The following is a 24,489-nucleotide window of genomic DNA, read 5'->3' on the forward strand; positions in this document are numbered from 1 at the left end:
TCTGTAGACGTGGACTGGGCTAGCCTCCCGTGCGGAGTCCTCTGTAGACGTGGACTGGGCTAGCCTCCCGTGCGGAGTCCTCTGTAGACGTGGACTGGGCTAGCCTCCCGTGCGGAGTCCTCTAGACGTGGACTGGGCTAGCCTCCCGTGCCGAGTCCTCTGTAGACGTGGACTGGGCTAGCCTCCCGTGCCGAGTCCTCTGTAGACGTGGACTGGGCTAGCCTCCCGTGCCGAGTCCTCTGTAGACGTGGACTGGGCTAGCCTCCCGTGCCGAGTCCTCTGTAGACGTGGACTGGGCTAGCCTCCCGTGCCGAGTCCTCTGTAGACGTGGACTGGGCTAGCCTCCCGTGCCGAGTCCTCTGTAGACGTGGACTGGGCTAGCCTCCCGTGCCGAGTCCTCTGTAGACGTGGACTGGGCTAGCCTCCCGTGCCGAGTCCTCTGTAGACGTGGACTGGGCTAGCCTCCCGTGCCGAGTCCTCTGTAGACGTGGACTGGGCTAGCCTCCCGTGCCGAGTCCTCTGTAGACGTGGACTGGGCTAGCCTCCCGTGCCGAGTCCTCTGTAGACGTGGACTGGGCTAGCCTCCTGTGCCCTGTCTCCTATAGTCTAGGCTAGCCTCCTGTGCCCTGTCTCCTATAGTCTGGGCTAGCCTCCTGTGCCCTGTCTCCTATAGTCTGGGCTAGCCTCCTGTGCCCTGTCTCCTATAGTCTGGGCTAGCCTCCTGTGCCCTGTCTCCTATAGTCTGGGCTAGCCTCCTGTGCCCTGTCTCCTATAGTCTGGGCTAGCCTCCTGTGCCCTGTCTCCTATAGTCTGGGCTAGCCTCCTGTGCCCTGTGTCTTGTAGATGTGGACTGGGCTAGCCTCCTCTCTTGCACTCTGTTGATACATTATGTACTTTATTTTTGTGGGTGAGCTCTCCTCCAGTGTATAGGGATCAGGCTACATCCACCTCAGTGCTGTCAGTCCAGTGTATAGGGATCAGGCTATATCCTCCTCAGTGCTGTCAGTCCAGTGTATAGGGATCAGGCTATATCCTCCTCAGTGCCGTCAGTCCAGTGTATAGGGATCAGGCTATATCCTCCTCCAGTGTATAGGGATCAGGCTATATCCTCCTGTGCTGTCAGTCCAGTGTATAGGGATCAGGCTATATCCTCCTCAGTGCTGTCAGTCCAGTATATAGGGATCAGGCTATATCCTCCTCCAGTGTATAGGGATCAGTCTATATCCTCCTCCAGTGTGTAGGGATCAGGCTATATCCTCCTCAGTGCTGTCAGTCCAGTGTATAGGGATCAGGCTATATCCTCCTCAGTGCTGTCAGTCCAGTGTATAGGGATCAGGCTATATCCTCCTGTGCTGTCAGTCCAGTGTATAGGGATCAGGCTATATCCTCCTCAGTGCTGTCAGTCCAGTGTATAGGGATCAGGCTATATCCTCCTGTGCTGTCAGTCCAGTGTATAGGGATCAGGCTATATCCTCCTCCAGTGCTGTCAGTCCAGTGTATAGGGATCAGGCTATATCCCCCTCCAGTGCTGTCAGTCCAGTGTATAGGGATCAGGCTATATCCTCCTCCAGTGCTGTCAGTCCAGTGTATAGGGATCAGGCTATATCCTCCTGTGCTGTCAGTCCAGTGTATAGGGATCAGGCTATATCCTCCTCCAGTGCTGTCAGTCCAGTGTATAGGGATCAGGCTATATCCTCCTCCAGTGCTGTCAGTCCAGTGTATAGGGGATCAGGCTATATCCTCCTGTGCTGTCAGTCCAGTGTGTAGGGATCAGGCTATATCCTCCTCCTGTGCTGTCAGTCCAGTGTATAGGGAACAGGTTATATCCTCCTGTGCTGTCAGTCCAGTGTATAGGGATCAGGCTATATCCTCCTCAGTGCTGTCAGTCCGGTGTATAGGGATCAGGCCATATCCTCCTCCAGTGTATAGGGATCAGGCGATATCCTCCTCCAGTATATAGGGATAAGGCTATATCCTCCTGTGCTGTCAGTCCAGTGTATAGGGATCAGGCTATATCCTCCTCCAGTGCAGTCAGTCCAGTGTATAGGGATCAGGCTATATCCTCCTCAGTGTTGTCAGTCCAGTGTATAGGGATCAGGCTATATCCTCCTCAGTGCTTTCAGTCCAGTGTATAGGGATCAGGCTATATCCTCCTCCAGTGCTGTCAGTCCAGTGTATAGGGATCAGGCTATATCCTCCTCCAGTGCTGTCAGTCCAGTGTATAGGGATCAGGCTATATCCTCCTCCAGTGCTGTCAGTCCAGTGTATAGGTATCAGGCTATATCCTCCTGTGCTGTCAGTCCAGTGTATAGGGATCAGGCTATATCCTCCTGTGCTGTCAGTCCAGTGTATAGGGATCAGGCTATATCCTCCTCAGTGCTGTCAGTCCAGTGTATAGGGATCAGGCTATATCCTCCTCAGTGCTGTCAGTCCAGTGTATAGGGATCAGGCTATATCCTCCTCAGTGCTGTCAGTCCAGTGTATAGGGATCAGGCTATATCCTCCTCAGTGCTGTCAGTGCAGTGTATAGGGATCAGGCTATATCCTCCTCCAGTGTATAGGGATCAGTCTATATCCTCCTCCAGTGTATAGGGATCAGGCTATATCCTCCTCAGTGCTGTCAGTCCAGTGTATAGGGATCAGGCTATATCCTCCTCAGTGCTGTCAGTCCAGTGTATAGGGATCAGGCTATATCCTCCTCAGTGCTGTCAGTCCAGTGTATAGGGATCAGGCTATATCCTCCTGTGCTGTCAGTCCAGTGTATAGGGATCAGGCTATATCCTCCTGTGCTGTCAGTCCAGTGTGTAGGGATCAGGCTATATCCTCCTCCTGTGCTGTCAGTCCAGTGTATAGGTAACAGGTTATATCCTCCTGTGCTGTCAGTCCAGTGTATAGGGATCAGGCTATATCCTCCTCCAGTATATAGGGATCAGGCTATATCCTCCTGTGCTGTCAGTCCAGTGTATAGGGATCAGGCTATATCCTCCTCCAGTGCAGTCAGTCCAGTGTATAGGGATCAGGCTATATCCTCCTCAGTGTTGTCAGTCCAGTGTATAGGGATCAGGCTATATCCTCCTCAGTGCTGTCAGTCCAGTGTATAGGGATCAGGCTATATCCTCCTCCAGTGCTGTCAGTCCAGTGTATAGGGATCAGGCTATATCTTCCTCAGTGCTGTCAGTCCAGTGTATAGGGATCAGGCTATATCCTCCTCAGTGCTGTCAGTCCAGTGTATAGGGATCAGGCTATATCCTCCTGTGCTGTCAGTCCAGTGTATAGGGATCAGGCTATATCCTCCTGTGCTGTCAGTCCAGTGTGTAGGGATCAGGCTATATCCTCCTCCTGTGCTGTCAGTCCAGTGTATAGGGAACAGGTTATATCCTCCTGTGCTGTCAGTCCAGTGTATAGGGATCAGGCTATATCCTCCTCAGTGCTGTCAGTCCGGTGTATAGGGATCAGGCTATATCCTCCTCCAGTGTATAGGGATCAGGCGATATCCTCCTCCAGTATATAGGGATCAGGCTATATCCTCCTGTGCTGTCAGTCCAGTGTATAGGGATCAGGCTATATCCTCCTCCAGTGCTGTCAGTCCAGTGTATAGGGATCAGGCTATATCCTCCTCCAGTGCTGTCAGTCCAGTGTATAGGGATCAGGCTATATCCTCCTCCAGTGCTGTCAGTCCAGTGTATAGGGATCAGGCTATATCCTCCTCCAGTGCTGTCAGTCCAGTGTATAGGGATCAGGCTATATCCTCCTGTGCTGTCAGTCCAGTGTATAGGGATCAGGCTATATCCTCCTCAGTGCTGTCAGTCCAGTGTATAGGGATCAGGCTATATCCTCCTCCTGTGCTGTCAGTCCAGTGTATAGGGATCAGGCTATATCCTCCTCCTGTGCTGTCAGTCCAGTGTATAGGGATCAGGCTATATCCTCCTCCTGTGCTGTCAGTCCAGTGTATAGGGATCAGGCTATATCCTCCTCAGTGCTGTCAGTCCAGTGTATAGGGATCAGGCTTTATGCTCCTCAGTGCTGTCAGTCCAGTGTATAGGGATCAGGCTATATCCTCCTCCTGTGCTGTCAGTCCAGTGTATAGGGATCAGGCTATATCCTCCTCAGTGCTGTCAGTCCAGTGTATAGGGATCAGGCTATATCCTCCTCCAGTTTATAGGGATCAGGCTATATCCTCCTCCAGTGCTGTCAGTCCAGTGTATAGGGATCAGGCTATATCCTCCTCAGTGCTGTCAGTCCAGTGTATAGGGATCAGGCTATATCCTCCTCCAGTGTATAGGGATCAGGCTATATCCTCCTCAGTGCTGTCAGTCCAGTGTATAGGGATCAGGCTATATCCTCCTCCAGTGTATAGGGATCAGGCTATATCCTCCTCAGTGCTGTCAGTCCAGTGTATAGGGATCAGGCTATATCCTCCTCAGTGCTGTCAGTCCAGTGTATAAGGATCAGGCTATATCCTCCTCAGTGCTGTCAGTCCAGTGTATAGGGATCAGGCTATATCCTCCTCCAGTGTATAGGGATCAGGCTATATCCTCCTCAGTGCTGTCAGTCCAGTGTATAGGGATCAGGCTTTATGCTCCTCAGTGCTGTCAGTCCAGTGTATAGGGATCAGGCTATATCCTCCTCCAGTGTATAGGGATCAGGCGATATCCTCCTCAGTGCTGTCAGTCCAGTGTATAGGGATCAGGCTATATCCTCCTCCAGTGTATAGGGATCAGGCTATATCCTCCTCAGTGCTGTCAGTCCAGTGTATAGGGATCAGGCTATATCCTCCTCAGTGCTGTCAGTCCAGTGTATAGGGATCAGGCTATATCCTCCTCAGTGCTGTCAGTCCAGTGTATAGGGATCAGGCTATATCCTCCTGTGCTGTCAGTCCAGTATATAGGGATCAGGCTATATCCTCCTCCAGTGCTGTCAGTCCAGTGTATAGGAATCAGGCTATATCCTCCTCAGTGCTGTCAGTCCAGTGTATAGGGATCAGGCTATATCCTCCTCCAGTGTATAGGGGTCAGGCGTTATCCTCCTCCAGTGTATAGGGGTCAGGCGATATCCTCCTCCAGTGTATAGGGATCAGGCGATATCCTCCTCCAGTGTATAGGGATCAGGCGATATCCTCCTCAGTGCTGTCAGTCCAGTGTATAGGGATCAGGCTATATCCTCCTCAGTGCTGTCAGTGCAGTGTATAGGGATCAGGCTATATCCTCCTGTGCTGTCAGTCCAGTGTATAGGGATCAGGCTATATCCTCCTCAGTGCTGTCAGTGCAGTGTATAGGGATCAGGCTATATCCTCCTCCAGTGTATAGGGATCAGGCGATATCCTCCTCCAGTGTATAGGGGTCAGGCGATATCCTCCTCCAGTGTATAGGGGTCAGGCGATATCCTCCTGTGCTGTATATTTGGGGTATCCTCCTATAGTGTAACATGCTTTCTTCTCCTTGCAGGACTTCTGTGTCGGCTTCCTGTCTGATCCTGATGAGAGGGGAATGAAAGTGTCCAACATGGCCGACAATCTGGCGTTCCCTGCAGCAACAGAGTAAGATCCCTGGATCCTGTGTCTTCTCCTTCCTGTGATTGGCCGCAGGTCCCTCCTTGATAGCTATGCACATTAACCCATGCTGTGCCATATGGCGGCGCCCGTTCTCAGATGCGGGCTCAGGAGCTGAACCTTCATCTGTGCCGGCTTCTGCAGCGCAGGGCTCCAACCCCAACTGTTAACACATTAAAAACCGCCATAAATATGTGACTGCGGCATTTACAGGGTCCAGGGGGGCGCGCTTTTCTAACCGCCTATTGGTGCCCCCGCAACTCGCCAATGAGTTACCATCACAGACAGGGGTCTGCTGAAGACCTTGGTGCCAGACATGACCGTTCTCCAGTGAAGGTGAAGTCACAGCCGACAGGTTTGTGCTGCTGCGCACCTCAGTTCTGCGTCGTTGCTGCATGTAGCACAGAGGATCGGGCGAGCGCAGCTCCGGCCCCTGAGAGGACACAAAATACAGACGGCCCCTCTCTCCCAATCCACACGTGGCATCTCCTCGGCTGGAAAGTCCGATACAGAATGAATTACCTCCATCTGTAAACAGCGGCGAGAAAAAAATCGAAAAACCGCAACTGTGATTTTCAGCTGCCGCAACCATGAAGGGAAATAAGAGGTGAAAGCGGCCGTCACCCCGACCCGGGCGATGCAAAACTCAGCACAAAAAGCCATTGCGCTCCTCAACTCGTGGGACGGTGTCCTTCAAAAGTCCTCATTGGCACGGCACGTTGTGACACCGTTGTTCTCCTCGTCTGTACGGTTATGGCACGTTGTGACACCGTTATTCTCCTCGTCTGTACGGTTATGGCACGTTGTGACACCGTTATTCTCCTTGTCTGTACGGTTACGGCACGTTGTGACACCGTTGTTCACCTCGTCTGTACGGTTACGGCACGTTGTGACACCGTTGTTCTCCTCGTCTGTACGGTTACGGCACGTTGTGACACCGTTGTTCTCCTCGTCTGTACGGTTACGGCACGTTGTGACACCGTTATTCTCCTTGTCTGTACGGTTACGGCACGTTGTGACACCGTTGTTCTCCTCGTCTGTACGGTTACGGCACGTTGTGACACCGTTGTTCTTCTCGTCTGTACGGTTACGGCACGTTGTGACACCGTTATTCTCCTTGTCTGTACGGTTACGGCACGTTGTGACACCGTTGTTCTCCTCGTCTGTACGGTTATGGCACGTTGTGACACCGTTGTTCTTCTCGTCTGTACGGTTACGGCACGTTGTGACACCGTTATTCTCCTTGTCTGTACGGTTACAGCACGTTGTGACACCGTTATTCTCCTCGTCTGTACGGTTATGGCACGTTGTGACACCGTTATTCTCCTTGTCTGTACGGTTACGGCACATTGTGACACCGTTGTTCTCCTCGTCTGTACGGTTACGGCACGTTGTGACACCGTTGTTCTCCTCGTCTGTACGGTTACGGCACGTTGTGACACCGTTGTTCTCCTCGTCTGTACGGTTATGGCACGTTGTGACACCGTTGTTCTTCTCGTCTGTACGGTTACGGCACGTTGTGACACCGTTATTCTCCTTGTCTGTACGGTTACGGCACGTTGTGACACCGTTCTCGTCTGAACGGTTACGGCACATTGTGACACCGTTGTTCTTCTCGTCTGTACGGTTGCGGCACGTTGTGACACCGTTATTCTCCTCGTCTGTACGGTTACGGCACGTTGTGACACCGTTGTTCTCCTCGTCTGTACGGTTACAGCACGTTGTGACACCGTTGTTCTTCTCGTCTGTACGGTTGCGGCACATTGTGACACCGTTCTCGTCTGAACGGTTACGGCACATTGTGACACCGTTGTTCTTCTCGTCTGTACGGTTACGGCACGTTGTGACACCGTTCTTGTCTGTACGGTTACGGCACGTTGTGACACCGTTCTCGTCTGTACGGTTACGGCACGTTGTGACACCGTTGTTCTCCTCGTCTGTACGGTTATGGCACGTTGTGACACCGTTGTTCTCCTCGTCTGTACGGTTACGGCACGTTGTGACACCGTTGTTCTTCTCGTCTGTACGGTTGCGGCACATTGTGACACCGTTCTCGTCTGAACTGTTACGGCACGTTGTGACACCGTTCTTGTCTGTACGGTTACGGCACGTTGTGACACCGTTGTTCTCCTCGTCTGTACGGTTACGGCACGTTGTGACACCGTTGTTCTCCTCGTCTGTACGGTTACAGCACGTTGTGACACCGTTGTTCTTCTCGTCTGTACGGTTGCGGCACATTGTGACACCGTTCTCGTCTGAACTGTTACGGCACGTTGTGACACCGTTCTTGTCTGTACGGTTACGGCACGTTGTGACACCGTTGTTCTCCTCGTCTGTATGGTTACGGCACGTTGTGACACCGTTGTTCTCGTCTGTACGGTTATGGCACGTTGTGACACCATTGTTCTCCTCGTCTGTACGGTTATGGCACGTTGTGACACCGTTATTCTCCTTGTCTGTACGGTTACGGCACATTGTGACACCGTTGTTCTCCTCGTCTGTACGGTTACGGCACGTTGTGACACTGTTATTCTCCTTGTCTGTACGGTTGCGGCACATTGTGACACCGTTCTCGTCTGAACGGTTACGGCACATTGTGACACCGTTGTTCTTCTCGTCTGTACAGTTGCGGCACATTGTGACACCGTTCTCGTCTGTACGGTTACGGCACGTTGTGACACCGTTCTCGTCTGTACGGTTACGGCACGTTGTGACACCGTTGTTCTCCTCGTCTGTACGGTTATGGCACGTTGTGACACCGTTGTTCTCCTCGTCTGTACGGTTACGGCACGTTGTGACACCGTTGTTCTTCTCGTCTGTACGGTTGCGGCACATTGTGACACCGTTCTCGTCTGAACTGTTACGGCACGTTGTGACACCGTTCTTGTCTGTACGGTTACGGCACGTTGTGACACCGTTGTTCTCCTCGTCTGTATGGTTACGGCACGTTGTGACACCGTTGTTCTCGTCTGTACGGTTATGGCACGTTGTGACACCGTTGTTCTCCTCGTCTGTACGGTTATGGCACGTTGTGACACCATTGTTCTCCTCGTCTGTACGGTTATGGCACGTTGTGACACCGTTATTCTCCTTGTCTGTACGGTTACGGCACATTGTGACACCGTTGTTCTCCTCGTCTGTACGGTTACGGCACGTTGTGACACTGTTATTCTCCTTGTCTGTACGGTTACGGCACATTGTGACACCGTTCTCGTCTGAACTGTTACGGCACGTTGTGACACCGTTCTTGTCTGTACGGTTACGGCACGTTGTGACACCGTTGTTCTCCTCGTCTGTATGGTTACGGCACGTTGTGACACCGTTGTTCTCGTCTGTACGGTTATGGCACGTTGTGACACCATTGTTCTCCTCGTCTGTACGGTTATGGCACGTTGTGACACCGTTATTCTCCTTGTCTGTACGGTTACGGCACATTGTGACACCGTTGTTCTCCTCGTCTGTACGGTTACGGCACGTTGTGACACTGTTATTCTCCTTGTCTGTACGGTTACGGCACATTGTGACACCGTTCTCGTCTGTACGGTTATGGCACATTGTGACACCGTTATTCTCCTTGTCTGTACGGTTACGGCACGTTGTGACACCGTTGTTCTCCTCGTCTGTACGGTTATGGCACGTTGTGACACCGTTGTTCTTCTCGTCTGTACGGTTGCGGCACATTGTGACACCGTTCTTGTCTGAACGGTTACGGCACATTGTGACACCGTTGTTCTTCTCTTCTGTACGGTTGCGGCACGTTGTGACACCGTTATTCTCCTTGTCTGTACTGTTACGGCACGTTGTGACACCGTTGTTCTCCTCGTCTGTACGGTTACAGCACGTTGTGACACCGTTGTTCTTCTCGTCTGTACGGTTGCGGCACGTTGTGACACCGTTATTCTCCTTGTCTGTACTGTTACGGCACGTTGTGACAACGTTGTTCTCCTCGTCTGTACGGTTACAGCACATTGTGACACCGTTGTTCTCGTCTATACGGTTGCGGCACATTGTGACACCGTTCTCGTCTGTACGGTTACGGCACGTTGTGACACCGTTCTCATCTGTACGGTTACGGCACGTTGTGACACCGTTCTCGTCTGTACGGTTACGGCACGTTGTGACACCGTTGTTCTCCTCGTCTGTACGGTTATGGCACGTTGTGACACCGTTGTTCTCCTCGTCTGTACGGTTATGGCACGTTGTGACACCGTTGTTCTTCTCGTCTGTACGGTTGCGGCACATTGTCACACCGTTCTCGTCTGAACGGTTACGGCACATTGTGACACCGTTGTTCTTCTCGTCTGTACGGTTGCGGCACGTTGTGACACCGTTGTTCTCCTCGTCTGTACGGTTACAGCACATTGTGACACCGTTGTTCTTCTCGTCTGTACGGTTGCGGCACATTGTGACACCGTTCTCGTCTGTACGGTTACGGCACGTTGTGACACCGTTCTCGTCTGTACGGTTACGGCACGTTGTGACACTGTTCTCGTCTGTACGGTTACGGCACGTTGTGACACCGTTGTTCTCCTCGTCTGTACGGTTATGGCACGTTGTGACACCGTTGTTCTCCTCGTCTGTACGGTTACGGCACGTTGTGACACCGTTGTTCTCCTCGTCTGTACGGTTACGGCACGTTGTGACACCGTTGTTCTTCTCGTCTGTACGGTTACGGCACGTTGTGACACCGTTGTTCTTCTCGTCTGTACGGTTACAGCACGTTGTGACACCGTTGTTCTCCTCGTCTGTAATGTTACGGCACGTTGTGACACCGTTGTTCTCCTCGTCTGTACGTTTACGGCACATTGTGACACCGTTCTCGTCTGAACTGTTACGGCACGTTGTGACACCGTTCTTGTCTGAACGGTTACGGCACGTTGTGACACTGTTATTCTCCTTGTCTGTACGGTTACGGCATTTTGTGACACCGTTGTTCTCCTCGTCTGTACGGTTACGGCACGTTGTGACACCGTTGTTCTCCTCGTCTGTACACAACAGAATAGTGAGTGCAGCTCTGGAGTATAATACAGGATGTAACTCAGGATCAGTAATGTAATGTATGTACACAGTGACTCCACCAGCAGAATAGTGAGTGCAGCTCTGGAGTATAATACAGGAGGTAACTCAGGATCAGTAATGTAATGTATGTACACAGTGACTGCACCAGCAGAATAGTGAGCACAGCTCTGGAGTATAATACAGGATGTAACTCAGGATCAGTAATGTAATGTATGTACACAGTGACTGCACCAGCAGAATAGTGAGTGCAGCTCTGGAGTATAATACAGGGTGTAACTCAGGATCAGTAATGTAATGTGTGTACACAGTGACTGCACCAGCAGAATAGTGAGTGCAGCTCTGGAGTATAATACAGGATGTAACTCCGGATCAGTAATGTAATGTATGTACACAGTGACTGCACCAGCAGAATAGTGAGTGCAGCTCTGGAGTATAATACAGGATGTAACTCAGGATCAGTAATGTAATGTATGTACACAGTGACTGCACCAGCAGAATAGTGAGTGCAGCTCTGGAGGATAATACAGGATGTAACTCAGGATCAGTAATGTAATGTATATACAGTGACTGCACCAGCAGAATAGTGAGTGCAGCTCTGGGGTATAATACAGGATGTAACTCAGGATCAGTAATGTAATGTATGTACACAGTGACTGCACCAGCAGAATAGTGAGTGCAGCTCTGGAGGATAATACAGGATGTAACTCAGGATCAGTAATGTATGTACACAGTGACTACACCAGCAGAATAGTGAGTGCAGCTCTGGAGTATAATACAGGATGTAACTCAGGATCAGTAATGTAATGTATGTACACAGTGACTGCACCAGCAGAATAGTGAGTGCAGCTCTGGAGTATAATACAGGATGTAACTCAGGATCAGTAATGTAATGTTTGTACACAGTGACTCCACCAGCAGAATAGTGAGTGCAGCTCTGGAGTATAATACAGGATGTAACTCAGGATCAGTAATGTAATGTATGTACACAGTGACTGCACCAGCAGAATAGTGAGTGCAGCTCTGGAGTATAATACAGGAGGTAACTCAGGATCAGTAATGTATGTACACAGTGACTGCACCAGCAGAATAGTGAGTGCAGCTCTGGGGTATAATGCAGGAGGTAACTCAGGATCAGTAATGTAATGTATGTACACAGTGACTGCACCAGCAGAATAGTGAGTGCAGCTCTGGAGTATAATACAGGATGTAACTCAGGATCAGTAATGTAATGTATGTACACAGTGACTGCACCAGCAGAATAGTGAGTGCAGCTCTGGGGTATAATACAGGATGTAACTCAGGATCAGTAATGTAATGTATGTACACAGTGACTGCACCAGCAGAATATTGAGTGCAGCTCTGGAGGATAATACAGGAGGTAACTCAGGATCAGTAATGTAATGTATGTACACAGTGACTGCACCAGCAGAATAGTGAGTGCAGCTCTGGGTATAATACAGGAGGTAACTCAGGATCAGTAATGTAATGTATGTACACAGTGACTGCACCAGCAGAATAGTGAGTGCAGCTCTGGAGTATAATACAGGAGGTAACTCAGGATCAGTAATGTAATGTATGTACACAGTGACTGCACCAGCAGAATAGTGAGTGCAGCTCTGGAGTATAATACAGGAGGTAACTCAGGATCAGTAATGTAATGTATGTACACAGTGACTGCACCAGCAGAATAGTGAGTGCAGCTCTGGAATATAATACAGGAGGTAACTCAGGATCAGTAATGTATGTACACAGTGACTGCACCAGCAGAATAGTGAGTGCAGCTCTGGGGTATAATACAGGAGGAAACTCAGGATCAGTAATGTAATGTATGTACACAGTGACTGTACCAGCAGAATAGTGAGTGCAGCTCTGGAGTATAATACAGGATGTAACTCAGGATCAGTAATGTAATGTATGTACACAGTGACTGCACCAGCAGAATAGTGAGTGCAGCTCTGGAGTATAATACAGGAGGTAACTCAGGATCAGTAATGTAATGTATGTACACAGTGACTGCACCAGCAGAATAGTGAGTGCAGCTCTGGAGTATAATACAGGAGGTAACTCAGGATCAGTAATGTAATGTATGTACACAGTGACTGCACCAGCAGAATAGTGAGTGCAGCTCTGGGTATAATACAGGAGGTAACTCAGGATCAGTAATGTAATGTATGTACACAGTGACTGCACCAGCAGAATAGTGAGTGCAGCTCTGGAGTATAATACAGGAGGTAACTCAGGATCAGTAATGTATGTACACAGTGACTGCACCAGCAGAATAGTGAGTGCAGCTCTGGAGTATAATACAGGAGGTAACTCAGGATCAGTAATGTAATGTATGTACACAGTGACTGCACCAGCAGAATAGTGAGTGCAGCTCTGGAGTATAATACAGGAGGTAACTCAGGATCAGTAATGTATGTACACAGTGACTGCACCAGCAGAATAGTGAGTGCAGCTCTGGGGTATAATACAGGAGGAAACTCAGGATCAGTAATGTAATGTATGTACACAGTGACTGTACCAGCAGAATAGTGAGTGCAGCTCTGGAGTATAATACAGGATGTAACTCAGGATCAGTAATGTAATGTATGTACACAGTGACTGCACCAGCAGAATAGTGAGTGCAGCTCTGGAGTATAATACAGGAGGTAACTCAGGATCAGTAATGTAATGTATGTACACAGTGACTGCACCAGCAGAATAGTGAGTGCAGCTCTGGAGTATAATACAGGATGTAACTCAGGATCAGTAATGTAATGTATGTACACAGTGACTGCACCAACAGAATAGTGAGTGCAGCTCTGGGGTATAATACAGGAGGTAACTCAGGATCAGTAATGTAATGTATGTACACAGTGACTGCACCAGCAGAATAGTGAGTGCAGCTCTGGGGTATAATACAGGAGGTAACTCAGGATCAGTAATGTAATGTATGTACACAGTGACTGCACCAGCAGAATAGTGAGTGCAGCTCTGGGGTATAATACAGGATGTAACTCAGGATCAGTAATGTAATGTATGTACACAGTGACTGTACCAGCAGAATAGTGAGTGCAGCTCTGGAGTATAATACAGGATGTAACTCAGGATCAGTAATGTATGTACACAGTGACTGCACCAGCAGAATAGTGAGTGCAGCTCTGGAGTATAATACAGGAGGTAACTCAGGATCAGTAATGTAATGTATGTACACAGTGACTGCACCAGCAGAATAGTGAGTGCAGCTCTGGAGTATAATACAGGATGTAACTCAGGATCAGTAATGTAATGTATGTACACAGTGACTGCACCAGCAGAATAGTGAGTGCAGCTCTGGAGTATAATACAGGAGGTAAATCAGGATCAGTAATGTAATGTATGTACACAGTGACTGCACCAGCAGAATAGTGAGTGCAGCTCTGGAGTATAATACAGGATGTAACTCAGGATCAGTAATGTAATGTATGTACACAGTGATTCCACCAGCAGAATAGTGAGTGCAGCTCTGGAGTATAATACAGGATGTAACTCAGGATCAGTAATGTAATGTATGTACACAGTGATTCCACCAGCAGAATAGTGAGTGCAGCTCTGGAGTATAATACAGGAGGTAACTCAGGATCAGTAATGTAATGTATATACACAGTGATTCCACCAGCAGAATAGTGAGTGCAGCTCTGCAGTATAATACATGACATATCCTGTATGTACACAGTGAATGGTCTCCGTGCAGTACATCCGTCCTTTGCGCTTTGGTGCCGGTTCAGATGCTGCTGATCACCAGGAAATTAGTCCAAGAAAAGTAAAGTTGATCATCACAAGGAAAAAAATAGATAAAATCTTCACATTTTATTCCAATGAACATTTAGAGAGGATTTTATTCCATTCATCCTAAAATGACTCAGAAGAAATATGAGAGGATCTTTTGATCCTCAATCCCCGAGTGAGCACTTATTTATCAATGTACTAGCTGTACCCGGCCTCGCGTTGCTGCGGCTCAGTCTGGGCAATGCTGGCACTGTTGAGAGTTGTGCCCATCAGGCAGGCATGGTGGCAGCCTGTACTCTGCACAGGTCACTACAGAGGTCGGTACTTGCTATCAGTTGTCACAATGGAGCCGGTCATGTCAGGGATTGCTAGTTATGCATTTCCCTAATACAGAGGTAATGTGACAGGAGGGGGTGCAGAGATGAAGGCAGGCGGCAGCAGAGGAGGAGGGGGTGGTCCGCTTGACATGTCCCGGGCCGGTACCGGCCAGATCACAGCGCCGCTCCTGCCGGTGGCGCAGTGGTATTTGCACTCACACACTATCCGCCCACTGTTGCGATGTTCGGGCCCAGCTCAGCATCCAGAGCGGAGGCCGCGGCCTGCGCCTCTCCGTGTAGCCTCCCTCTTTCCTTCCCTCCCTTCCCCACTTGTTGTTGCGCAGTCGGAAATAAGACTCACCTGCCAGAAAAGAAGAAGCCGCAGCGGTGCCGGAGAGCAGAGGCGGCCGCCTCAGGCGGTGGTGGTGATGAGCAGCAGCGTCTTTCGTTCTCAAACAGACGGCCTCGTCATTCCCTTCCCCCTCAACCCCCACGGGGGACACAAAAGGAGCAGAGCGCAGGCAGCGGCTGGGGCGAATGGAGGAGAGGGAGAAGGGTTTAATAATAAGAGAATGCCGGGGACTGGGCTCGTAACACCCCCCTATCACTGTTGCTTTTACGTCCAGCAGCGGGTATATAAAAACATAGTAGGTATATAAAAACATGCCTGTATTCGAATGCAACATTGTGTCAAAATTTCAAAGCAATCGGTGAAGAACTTTCAGAGATTTAAGATTTTGAACAAACTAACCTTTACATTGTTATTTGTATAGATAGATGTTGTAGATACTTTTATCTCATCGGCTCCTCCGCTCCGGGATGGAGATTATTTTCCAGGCAGGTCATTAATTCTTTCAACTCCAAGTTATTAGTGTTGTCTTGGCTGGATTCTCCAAACTTTGAAGTCAGTTTCCGACGGCTTTGTTCCATATTTGAAGATATACAGTGGGGAAAATAAGTATTTGTTCCACTGACAATTTTGCAAGTTTTCCCACCTACAAAGAATGGAGAGATCTGTAATTTTTATCGTCGGTCACTTCACCTGTGAGAGACAGAATCTAAGAATAAAAACCAGAAAATCCCATTGTATGATTGTTACAGAATTAATTTGCATTTTATTGCATGAAATAAGTATTTGATACAATAGAAAAACAGAACTTAATATTTGGTGCAGAAACCTTTGTTACAGTTGCAGAGATCAGACGTTTCCTGTAGTTCTTGACCAGGTTTGCACAGACTGCAGCAGGGATTTTGGCTCCCTCCTCCATACAGATCTTCTCCAGATGTTTCAGGTTTCGAGGCTGTCGCTGGGCAATATTGAGTTTCAGCTCCCTCCAAAGATTTTCTATTGGGTTCAGGTCCAGAGACTGGCTACGCCACGCCAGGACCTTGGAATCCTTCTTATGGAGCCGCTCCTTAGCCCTGGCTGTGTGTTTCAGGTCATTGTCATGCTGGAAGACCCAGCCACGACCCATCTTCAATGCTCTGACTGAGGAAAGGAGGTTGTTAAAAAACCTTGCGATACATGACCCCATCCATCCTCCCTTCAATACGATGCAGTCGTTCTCTCCTTTTTGCAGAAAAGCACCCCCAAAGTATGATGTTTCCCCCACCATGCTTCACGGTTGGGACGGTGTTTTTTGGGGTTGTACTCATCCTCCTTCTTCCTCCAAACACGGCGAGTGGAGTTGATACCAAAAAGTTCTATTTTGGTCTCATCTGACCACATTACCTTCTCCCATGCCTCCTCTGGATCATCTAGATGCTAATTGGTAAACTTCAAACAGGAATGGACATTTGCTGGCGTGAGCAGGGGGACCTTGCATATCCTGCAGGATTTTAATCCATGACGGTGTAGTGTGTTACTAACGGTAATGTTTGAGACTGTGGTCCCAGCTCTCTTCAGGACATTGACCAGGTCCTCCCGTGTAGTTTTGGGCTGATTCCTGACCTTTCTCAGAAACATCCTTACCCCACGAGGCGAGATCTTGCATGAAGCCCCAGACCAAGGAAGATTGACAGTCATTTTGTGTTGCTTCCAATTTCTAATAATTGTGCCATCAGTTGTTGCCTTCTCACCAAGCTGCTTGCCTTTTGTCCTGTAGCCCATCCCAGCCTTGTGCAGGTCTACAATTTTGTCCCTGGTGTCCTTAGACAGCTCTTTGGTCTTGGCCATGGTGGAGAGGTTGGAGTGTGATTGAGTGTGTGGACCGATGTCTTTTATACAGGTAATGAGTGCAGAGTAGGAGAGTTTCTTAAAGAAAACTAACAGGTCTGTGAGAGCCAGAATTCTTGCTGGTTAGTCGGTGATTAAATACTTATTTCATGCAATAAAATGCTAATTAATTATGTAAAAATCATACAATGTGATTTTCTGGATTTTATTTAATATTCTGTCTCTCACAGGTGAAGTGACCTACGATAAATATTACAGACCCCTCCATTCTCTGTAGGTGTGGAAACTCGGCAGTGGATCAAATACTTATTTTCCCCACTGTGTGTCCAAATGTGGCACAGGACAGAATTGTCATCTGAAATTAACTCTGGTGTTTGCTGTGTTGTCAGCTGTTTACGGTGGTGTTTACGGTGGTGTTTGCTGTGTTGTCAGCTGTTTACGGCGGTGTTTGCTGTGTTGTCAGCTGTTTACGACGGTGTTTGCTGTGTTGTCAGCTGTTTACGGTGGTGTTTACGGTGGTGTTTGCTGTGTTGTCAGCTGTTTACGGCGGTGTTTGCTGTGTTGTCAGCTGTTTACGACGGTGTTTGCTGTGTTGTCAGCTGTTTACGGCGGTGTTTGCTGTGTTGTCAGCTGTTTACAGGCCAGAAAATGTCAGGAAAATCCTTCTAGAGCAGCAACGCTTCCTCTGGGGTTAATCAGAATCGCTGTAAATGACGGCTGCCGAGCGCGTGTAACATGGGAGGAATGTGATCAACTGATTCTGAGCACAACCACAGCCCCCGTTATAAGAGGGTGCTCACACTTATGCAACCACAATATTTGTAGTTTTGTTATTTTTATTTCCTCATAATGATTTCAGTTTATTTCTCAATGGATTTGTACAGATTATAGGCGACATTAAAGGGGAAATGTTCTGAAATGATTCTTAAGATTTTTTTTTGCATGACAGAAACCTGGGATTTTATTGAGGCGTGTAGACTTTTTTTTATCCACTGTATCATAGTTAAAGGGCATTTTTGTTCGATTGAAACATCGGGTTCTACTCCGACTCTTTTTATATGCGAGTACAGCGTTTTTTGATTTATTTATACAATGTATTTTATGCGCCTTGGGCAGAAATCGCCGTTATCTGCAGTCGCTGCCAACACGTTGTGTTCTGTATCATCCGCCAGTGGCTCAAGTTCTTGTATAGATGCAAGAATCTGACGGACACCAACTAAATAGCGATGTCTAGTCAATCTGCTCAGAGTATTTCCCAAATGGCAGGTCATATGAGGTGTTCCCTGTATACTGCAGGTCTTGTGGGGTGTTCCCCGTATACGGCAGGTCTTGTGGGGTGTTCCCCGTATACGGTAGGTCTTGTGGGGTGTTCCCCCGTATACGGCAGGTCTTGTGGGGTGTTCCCCGTATACGGCAGGTCTTGTGGGGTGTTCCCCGTATACGGCAGGTCTTGTGGGGTGTTCCCGGTATACGGCAGGTCTTGTGGGGTGTTCCCCGTATACGGCAGGTCTTGTGGGGTGTTCCCCGTATATGGCAGGTCATATGGGGTGTTCCCTGTATACTGCAGGTCTTGTGGGGTGTTCCCCGTATACGGCAGGTCTTGTGGGGTGTTCCCCGTATACGGCAGGTCTTGTGGGGTGTTCCCCGTATACGGTAGGTCTTGTGGGGTGTTCCCCGTATACGGTAGGTCTTGTGGGGTGTTCCCCGTATACGGCAGGTCTTGTGGGGTGTTCCCCGTATACGGCAGGTCTTGTGGGGTGTTCCCCGTATACGGCAGGTCTTGTGGGGTGTTCCCCGTATACGGCAGGTCTTGTGGGGTGTTCCCCGTATACGGCAGGTCTTGTGGGGTGTTCCCGGTATACGGCAGGTCTTGTCGGGTGTTCCCGGTATACGGCAGGTCTTGTCGGGTGTTCCCGGTATACGGCAGGTCTTGTCGGGTGTTCCCGGTATACGGCAGGTCTTGTCGGGTGTTCCCGGTATACGGCAGGTCTTGTCGGGTGTTCCCGGTATACGGCAGGTCTTGTCGGGTGTTCCCTGTATACGGCAGGTCTTGTGGGGGTGTTCCCCGTATACGGCGGGTCTTGTGGGGTGTTCCCCGTATATGGCGGGTCTTGTGGGGGTGTTCCCCATATACGGCGGGTCTTGTGGGGGTGTTCCCGGTATACGGCGGGTCTTGTGGGGTGTTCCCCGTATACGGCGGGTCTTGTGGGGTGTTCCCCGTATACGGCGGGTCTTGTGGGGTGTTCCCCGTATACGGCGGGTCTTGTGGGGTGTTCCCCGTATACGGCGGGTCTTGTGGGGTGTTCCCCGTATACGGCAGGTCTTGTGGGGTGTTCCTGGTATACAGTGGGTCTTGTGGGGGTGTTCCCCGTATACAGCGGGTCTTGTGGGGTGTTCCCGGTATACGGCAGGTCTTTTGGGGGGTGTATCCGGTATACGTCAGGTCTCGGGTGGTTCCGGTATACGGCAGGCCTTGTGGGGTGTTCCCCGTATACGGCAGGTCTTGTGGGGGGTGTTTCCGGTATACGTCAGGTCTTGTGGGGGGTGTTTCCGGTATACGTCAGGTCTCGGGTGTTTCCGGTATACGTCAGGTCTCGGGTGTTTCCGGTATACGTCAGGTCTCGGGTGTTTCCGGTATACGTCAGGTCTCGGGTGTTTCCGGTATACGTCAGGTCTCGGGTGTTTCCGGTATACGTCAGGTCTCGGGTGTTTCCGGTATACGTCAGGTCTCGGGTGTTTCCGGTATACGTCAGGTCTCGGGTGTTTCCGGTATACGTCAGGTCTCGGGTGTTTCCGGTATACGTCAGGTCTTGTGGGGTGTTCCCCGTATACGGCGGGTCTTGTGGGGTGTTCCCCGTATACGGCGGGTCTTGTGGGGTGTTCCCCGTATACGGCGGGTCTTGTGGGGTGTTCCCCGTATACGGCGGGTCTTGTGGGGTGTTCCCCGTATACGGCGGGTCTTGTGGGGGTGTTCCCCGTATACGGCGGGTCTTGTGGGGTGTTCCCCGTATACGGCGGGTCTTGTGGGGTGTTCCCTGTATACGGCAGGTCTTGTGGGGTGTTCCCCGTATACGGCAGGTCTTGTGGGGTGTTCCCCGTATACGGCAGGTCTTGTGGGGGGTGTTTCCGGTATACGTCAGGTCTTGTGGGGGGTGTTTCCGGTATACGTCAGGTCTCGGGTGTTTCCGGTATACGTCAGGTCTTGTGGGGTGTTCCCGGTATACGGCAGGTCTTTTGGGGGGTGTTTCCGGTATACGTCAGGTCTCGGGTGGTTCCGGCATACGGCAGGCCTTGTGGGGGTGTTCCCGGCATACGGCAGGCCTTGTGGGGTGTTCCCCGTATATGCCAGGTCTTGTGGGGTGTTCCCCGTATACGGCGGGTCTTGTGGGGTGTTCCCCGTATACGGCAGGTCTTGTGGGGTGTTCCTGGTATACAGTGGGTCTTGTGGGGGTGTTCCCCGTATACAGCGGGTCTTGTGGGGTGCTCCCAGTATATGGCGGGCCTCGTGGGGTGTTTCCGGTATACCGCAGGTCTCGTGGGGTGTTCCCGGTTTACAAGGGGGAGGGGTGGGGGGGTCTTGTGGAATATTCTCGCTGTAATCGTGACCTTGCAAAGACTACTGGTGAACCGGCATCAGGGCCACGAGCTCCATCCATGAATGGCCGCTCCGTGCAACGGAAAGATGTTATCCGGTGAGAAAATAGTTTTTTTTCTCTTACCTACCACTTAAAATCGGTTAATTAAATAAAAGGAGCAATTCCTCACCAATCCTTCTTAGCCGGATCACCTACCTCACTGCAGCAATGACCGCTCGGCGCTGGGACTCGTGACCGCTGCAGCCATTTACCGTCCGTTTGTCGTGATATCATCGCTTAGTAGAGGCCGCGATCACTGATCGGAGGAATAGGTCGTAATTTTTCACTTGCACTGAAAATCATGTAAATATTTTGGTTTCTTGACTTCTCCTTTATAACTTACCGATGTGACCTCAATCCACGCGGAGTCCACTGCGTCCATGATGGGGGGCGGCAGCGTCCTACGACCGCCTGAAACCGCTGAATCGTGGCTGGAAAAATAATTCATATCCAAGTTTAACGTCACAGCTATAAAAATACCGGGCATTTCCTTCACTCGGTAAAAGGGTTATTAAAAAAATTAAAATTTTCATAAACATTGTTAATGGAAGACATATTCGGTGGGGGCTGGCCGGTAAGGATGGCGGACATATCTGGTGTGGCCCGGTCGGTATTGATGTCGGACATATTCGGTGGGGGCTGGCCGGTAAGGATGGAGGACATATCTGGTGTGGCCCGGTCGGTATTGATGTCGGACATATTCGGTGGGGCCTGCCCGGTATAGATGGCGGACATATCTGGTGTGGCCCGGTTGGTATTGATGTCGGACATATTCGGTGGGGGCTGGCCGGTAAGGATGGCGGACATATCTGGTGTGGCCCGGTCGGTATTGATGTCGGACATATTCGGTGGGGCCTGGCCGGTATAGATGGCGGACATATCTGGTGTGGCCCGGTTGGTATTGATGTCGGACATATTCGGTGGGGCCTGGCCGGTAAGGATGGCGGACATATCTGGTGTCGCCCGGTCGGTATTGATGTCGGACATATTCGGTGGGGCCTGGCCGGTATAGATGGCGGACATATCTGGTGTGGCCCGGTTGGTATTGATGTCGGACATATTCGGTGGGGCCTGGCTGGTATTGATGGCCGTCTGGACCCGGCTAGTATTGATGCAGGACATGTCCAGTGGTGCCCAGCCGGTATGGATGGCGGACATATCTGGTGTGGCCCGGTTGGTATTGATGTCGGACATATCTGGTGGGGCCTGGCCGGTATTGATGTCGGAGATACTCGGTGGGGCCCGGTCGATATTGATGTCGGACATATCTTGTGGGGCCTGGCCGGTATTGATGGTGGACATATCCCGTGTGGCCTTGGTGCTGATGACCTATCTCCTGTGGCTGATCTAATGCTTGATAATAACGTCCCCTCTCTCCCCTCCGCAGTAATACTGACGATGCCTCTGACTCTGTGGATACTGCTGGTGAGCAGGAGGATGATGATGATGAGGAGGATGAAGATTATGTTCCCGAGGGTCCCAACTATGTTACAGACTGGATTGAAGAATATGACGAGGATGTAGACTCCTACGATGAAGATTATGATTCTGAAAACCTGGATCCCGACTCCTTCATCTTTGAGGATTATGATGGAGAAGTCTACAATTGACCCCCTCTTCGTTTCAGTGGTGGGGTGCTCTCACATAAGCCACTTTTTACATTTCTCCCTGCGCCCCTCGCCCATGTGCCTGGGGGGTGATCACGTTGAGCGTTGCGCGGTTAATTCCCGATAATTCACTAATTGCCTCCGGTCCAGATGACGACGCTGGAATTCTATAAACCTTTATATTTATAATTAAGAGTTATTTTTATTAATCCTGTTTATTTTCTGTTTCATTGTGACACCCCACTGTTAACCGTTACTGGAGGTTGGTGCCTGTGGCGGGTAAAGTATGGGGGGTAAAGGTTGGCGTGAGGCGGTGCAGCCAGAATTCTCTGCAGCTTCCTCGAAAAATATGTTGAGCTTGTTTATTAAAGTTGCAGTTAAGCTGTCACCGGAGCGTCAGTCTCTGATTTGTGGGGTGGACGAGCGAGCAGAGTCTGCCATTTGTGGGGTGGACGAGCGAGCAGAGTCTGCAATTTGTGGGGTGGACGAGCGAGCGGAGTCTGCGATTTGTCTGGTGGAGGAGCGAGCAGAGTCTGCGATTTGTCTGGTGGAGGAGCGAGCAGAGTCTGCCATTTGTGGGGTGGACGAGCGAGCAGAGTCTGCGATTTGTGGGGTGGACGAGCGAGCAGAGTCTGCGATTTGTGGGGTGGATGAGCGAGCAGAGTCTGCGATTTGTGGGGTGGACGAGCGAGCAGTCTCTGCGATCCGTGTGGTGGACGAGCGAGCAGAGTCTGCGATCCGTGTGGTGGACGAGCGAGCAGAGTCTGCGATCCGTGTGGTGGACGAGCGAGCAGAGTGTGCCATTTGTGGGGTGGACGAGCGAGCAGTGTGCGCCATTTGTGGGGTGGACGAGCGAGCAGAGTGCCATTTGTGGGGTGGACGAGCGAGCAGAGTGTGCGCTTTGTGGGGTGGACGAGCGAGCAGAGTCTGCGATTTGTGGGGTGGACGAGCGAGCAGAGATTGCCTGCGAGGGGCAGTGTCTATTGACAGTATAACTGCATGTTATAGCGCACCAGGGAAGGACTGATACCTGGCAGCATCGTACCTGCTGTCCCCTGCTGCGGGCTCTTCCCGTCCCCTGCTGCGGGCTCTTCCTGTCCCGCCACCTTAGCTGCCATGGAAGCCGAGACGACACCACCATAGAGTGGACCTGTCCTGTCCACATCTCCGGCACCAGCCTACAAGCACCTGCATATTCTATGCCTTCTAGAACGCCCTCATCTTCACTTCAGATCACCTTTGTGTAGACCAGTATTTCATCCCTTCCTGCCCCAATCTCTGTCTTTAAGGGGCTCAATGGATGTAGTTTCCATCCGGTGCTGTAAATGTAAGAACGACCAGATCTGCTGTGCGGGGAATCCTAAAATGAAATCAAAAATACAATCTGCTCCATCCACTGAAAAGGTCAAATGTTCTTGGTTTTATGGAACTTGGGGCTGAAGCCTAGAAGCTCGTGTTATTCCAGCTCCGATCGTTTCTCCATCAGGATCGTGTCTACGGCCTCCGGGTGGGCTGCTCGTGCCATCACCCCCTTATCGTCCACCTGGAATCATTTTTAAAACTTTCTTTGTTGATGAAATCTTTCATGTGATTGAATAAAGGAGACTGAAGATCCAAGAATCATCGGCAACATCAAATGTAATAAAACGGCATTTGTTCAAGTAGTCGTAACATAGAAGAAATATTGTTTCAACCCACAGTCTCGACTACAATTCTGTAACAGTTACAGGTAATCTAAGACTTTATGTAGAGTTACAACTTACCATAAAATCAAGATCAATAAAGGAGAAGAAAAAAGGGGGAAATATGGCACAAGAGGGGGTGTGTAAAGGGGGAGGACATGTTGACCAAATTAAGAGGTCCCACTTCAGTTTTCCTCGATATAGGCCCGGTATTTGGCTAAAGACCTAAATTCCAACCAATAAAATCAGGCTTTTAATAGCGCTCATAAGAGTTATTAACTGTAGAGGTCAATTCTTCCATCAACATTACTTCCTTCATTTTGGAGAGGCAGAGAGAGATCTTCGAAGTAGAGCGGGGGTCTGCACCATGTGCCGCCACAATTAATTGCCTCGGTATAAAATGCCTATATCTTTTTAAAAGGGACGTAGCAATCATGAAGGATGAGAGCAGCGTTCTGATCAGGATCTTTCGTATTACTAATTGCACTTTTTCACAAAAAAGGTGTGATTAACCCCTTTCCGACCCAAGGCGTACTAATACGTATCTGTGCCCCGGGACTTAGGGTGTACTAATACGTATCAGATCCATATCTTTAAAGCGGCACCGCGACCGAAGTCGCGGTGATAAAATTAAAATTCCGGTGACATCTTACCTTAGGGTGGATGGCGCCGGCATCTCGGGGGGTGGCGCCCCCCCCCGCATCCACGATCACTGTGATTGGCTGTTCAATTCTGAACAGCCAATCACAGCATTT

At 50.1% G+C, this 24,489-nt stretch overlaps 1 protein-coding gene across 3 annotated transcripts in view; it reads left to right on the top strand.

Moving 5' to 3' along the window:
* The window catches only part of CUL9 (cullin 9), a 171,862-nt gene extending 149,422 nt beyond the window's left edge, over positions 1 to 22,440 (top strand). For all 3 annotated transcript variants that reach the window (XM_073671636.1, XM_073671638.1, XM_073671637.1), the window contains exons 39-40: positions 5,445 to 5,536; positions 21,833 to 22,440. In XM_073671636.1, the coding sequence (XP_073527737.1) occupies positions 5,445 to 5,536; positions 21,833 to 22,055 (315 nt within the window). In that variant the 3' untranslated portion in view covers positions 22,056 to 22,440. The remainder of the gene's footprint in view (positions 1 to 5,444; positions 5,537 to 21,832) is intronic.
* The last annotated feature ends 2,049 nt before the right edge of the window (positions 22,441 to 24,489 follow it).

Source organism: Phyllobates terribilis, unplaced genomic scaffold (assembly GCF_046119375.1).
Source record: "Phyllobates terribilis strain yellow unplaced genomic scaffold, ASM4611937v1 Scaffold_3__8_contigs__length_932513732, whole genome shotgun sequence".
NCBI classification, from domain to species: domain Eukaryota; kingdom Metazoa; phylum Chordata; class Amphibia; order Anura; family Dendrobatidae; genus Phyllobates; species Phyllobates terribilis.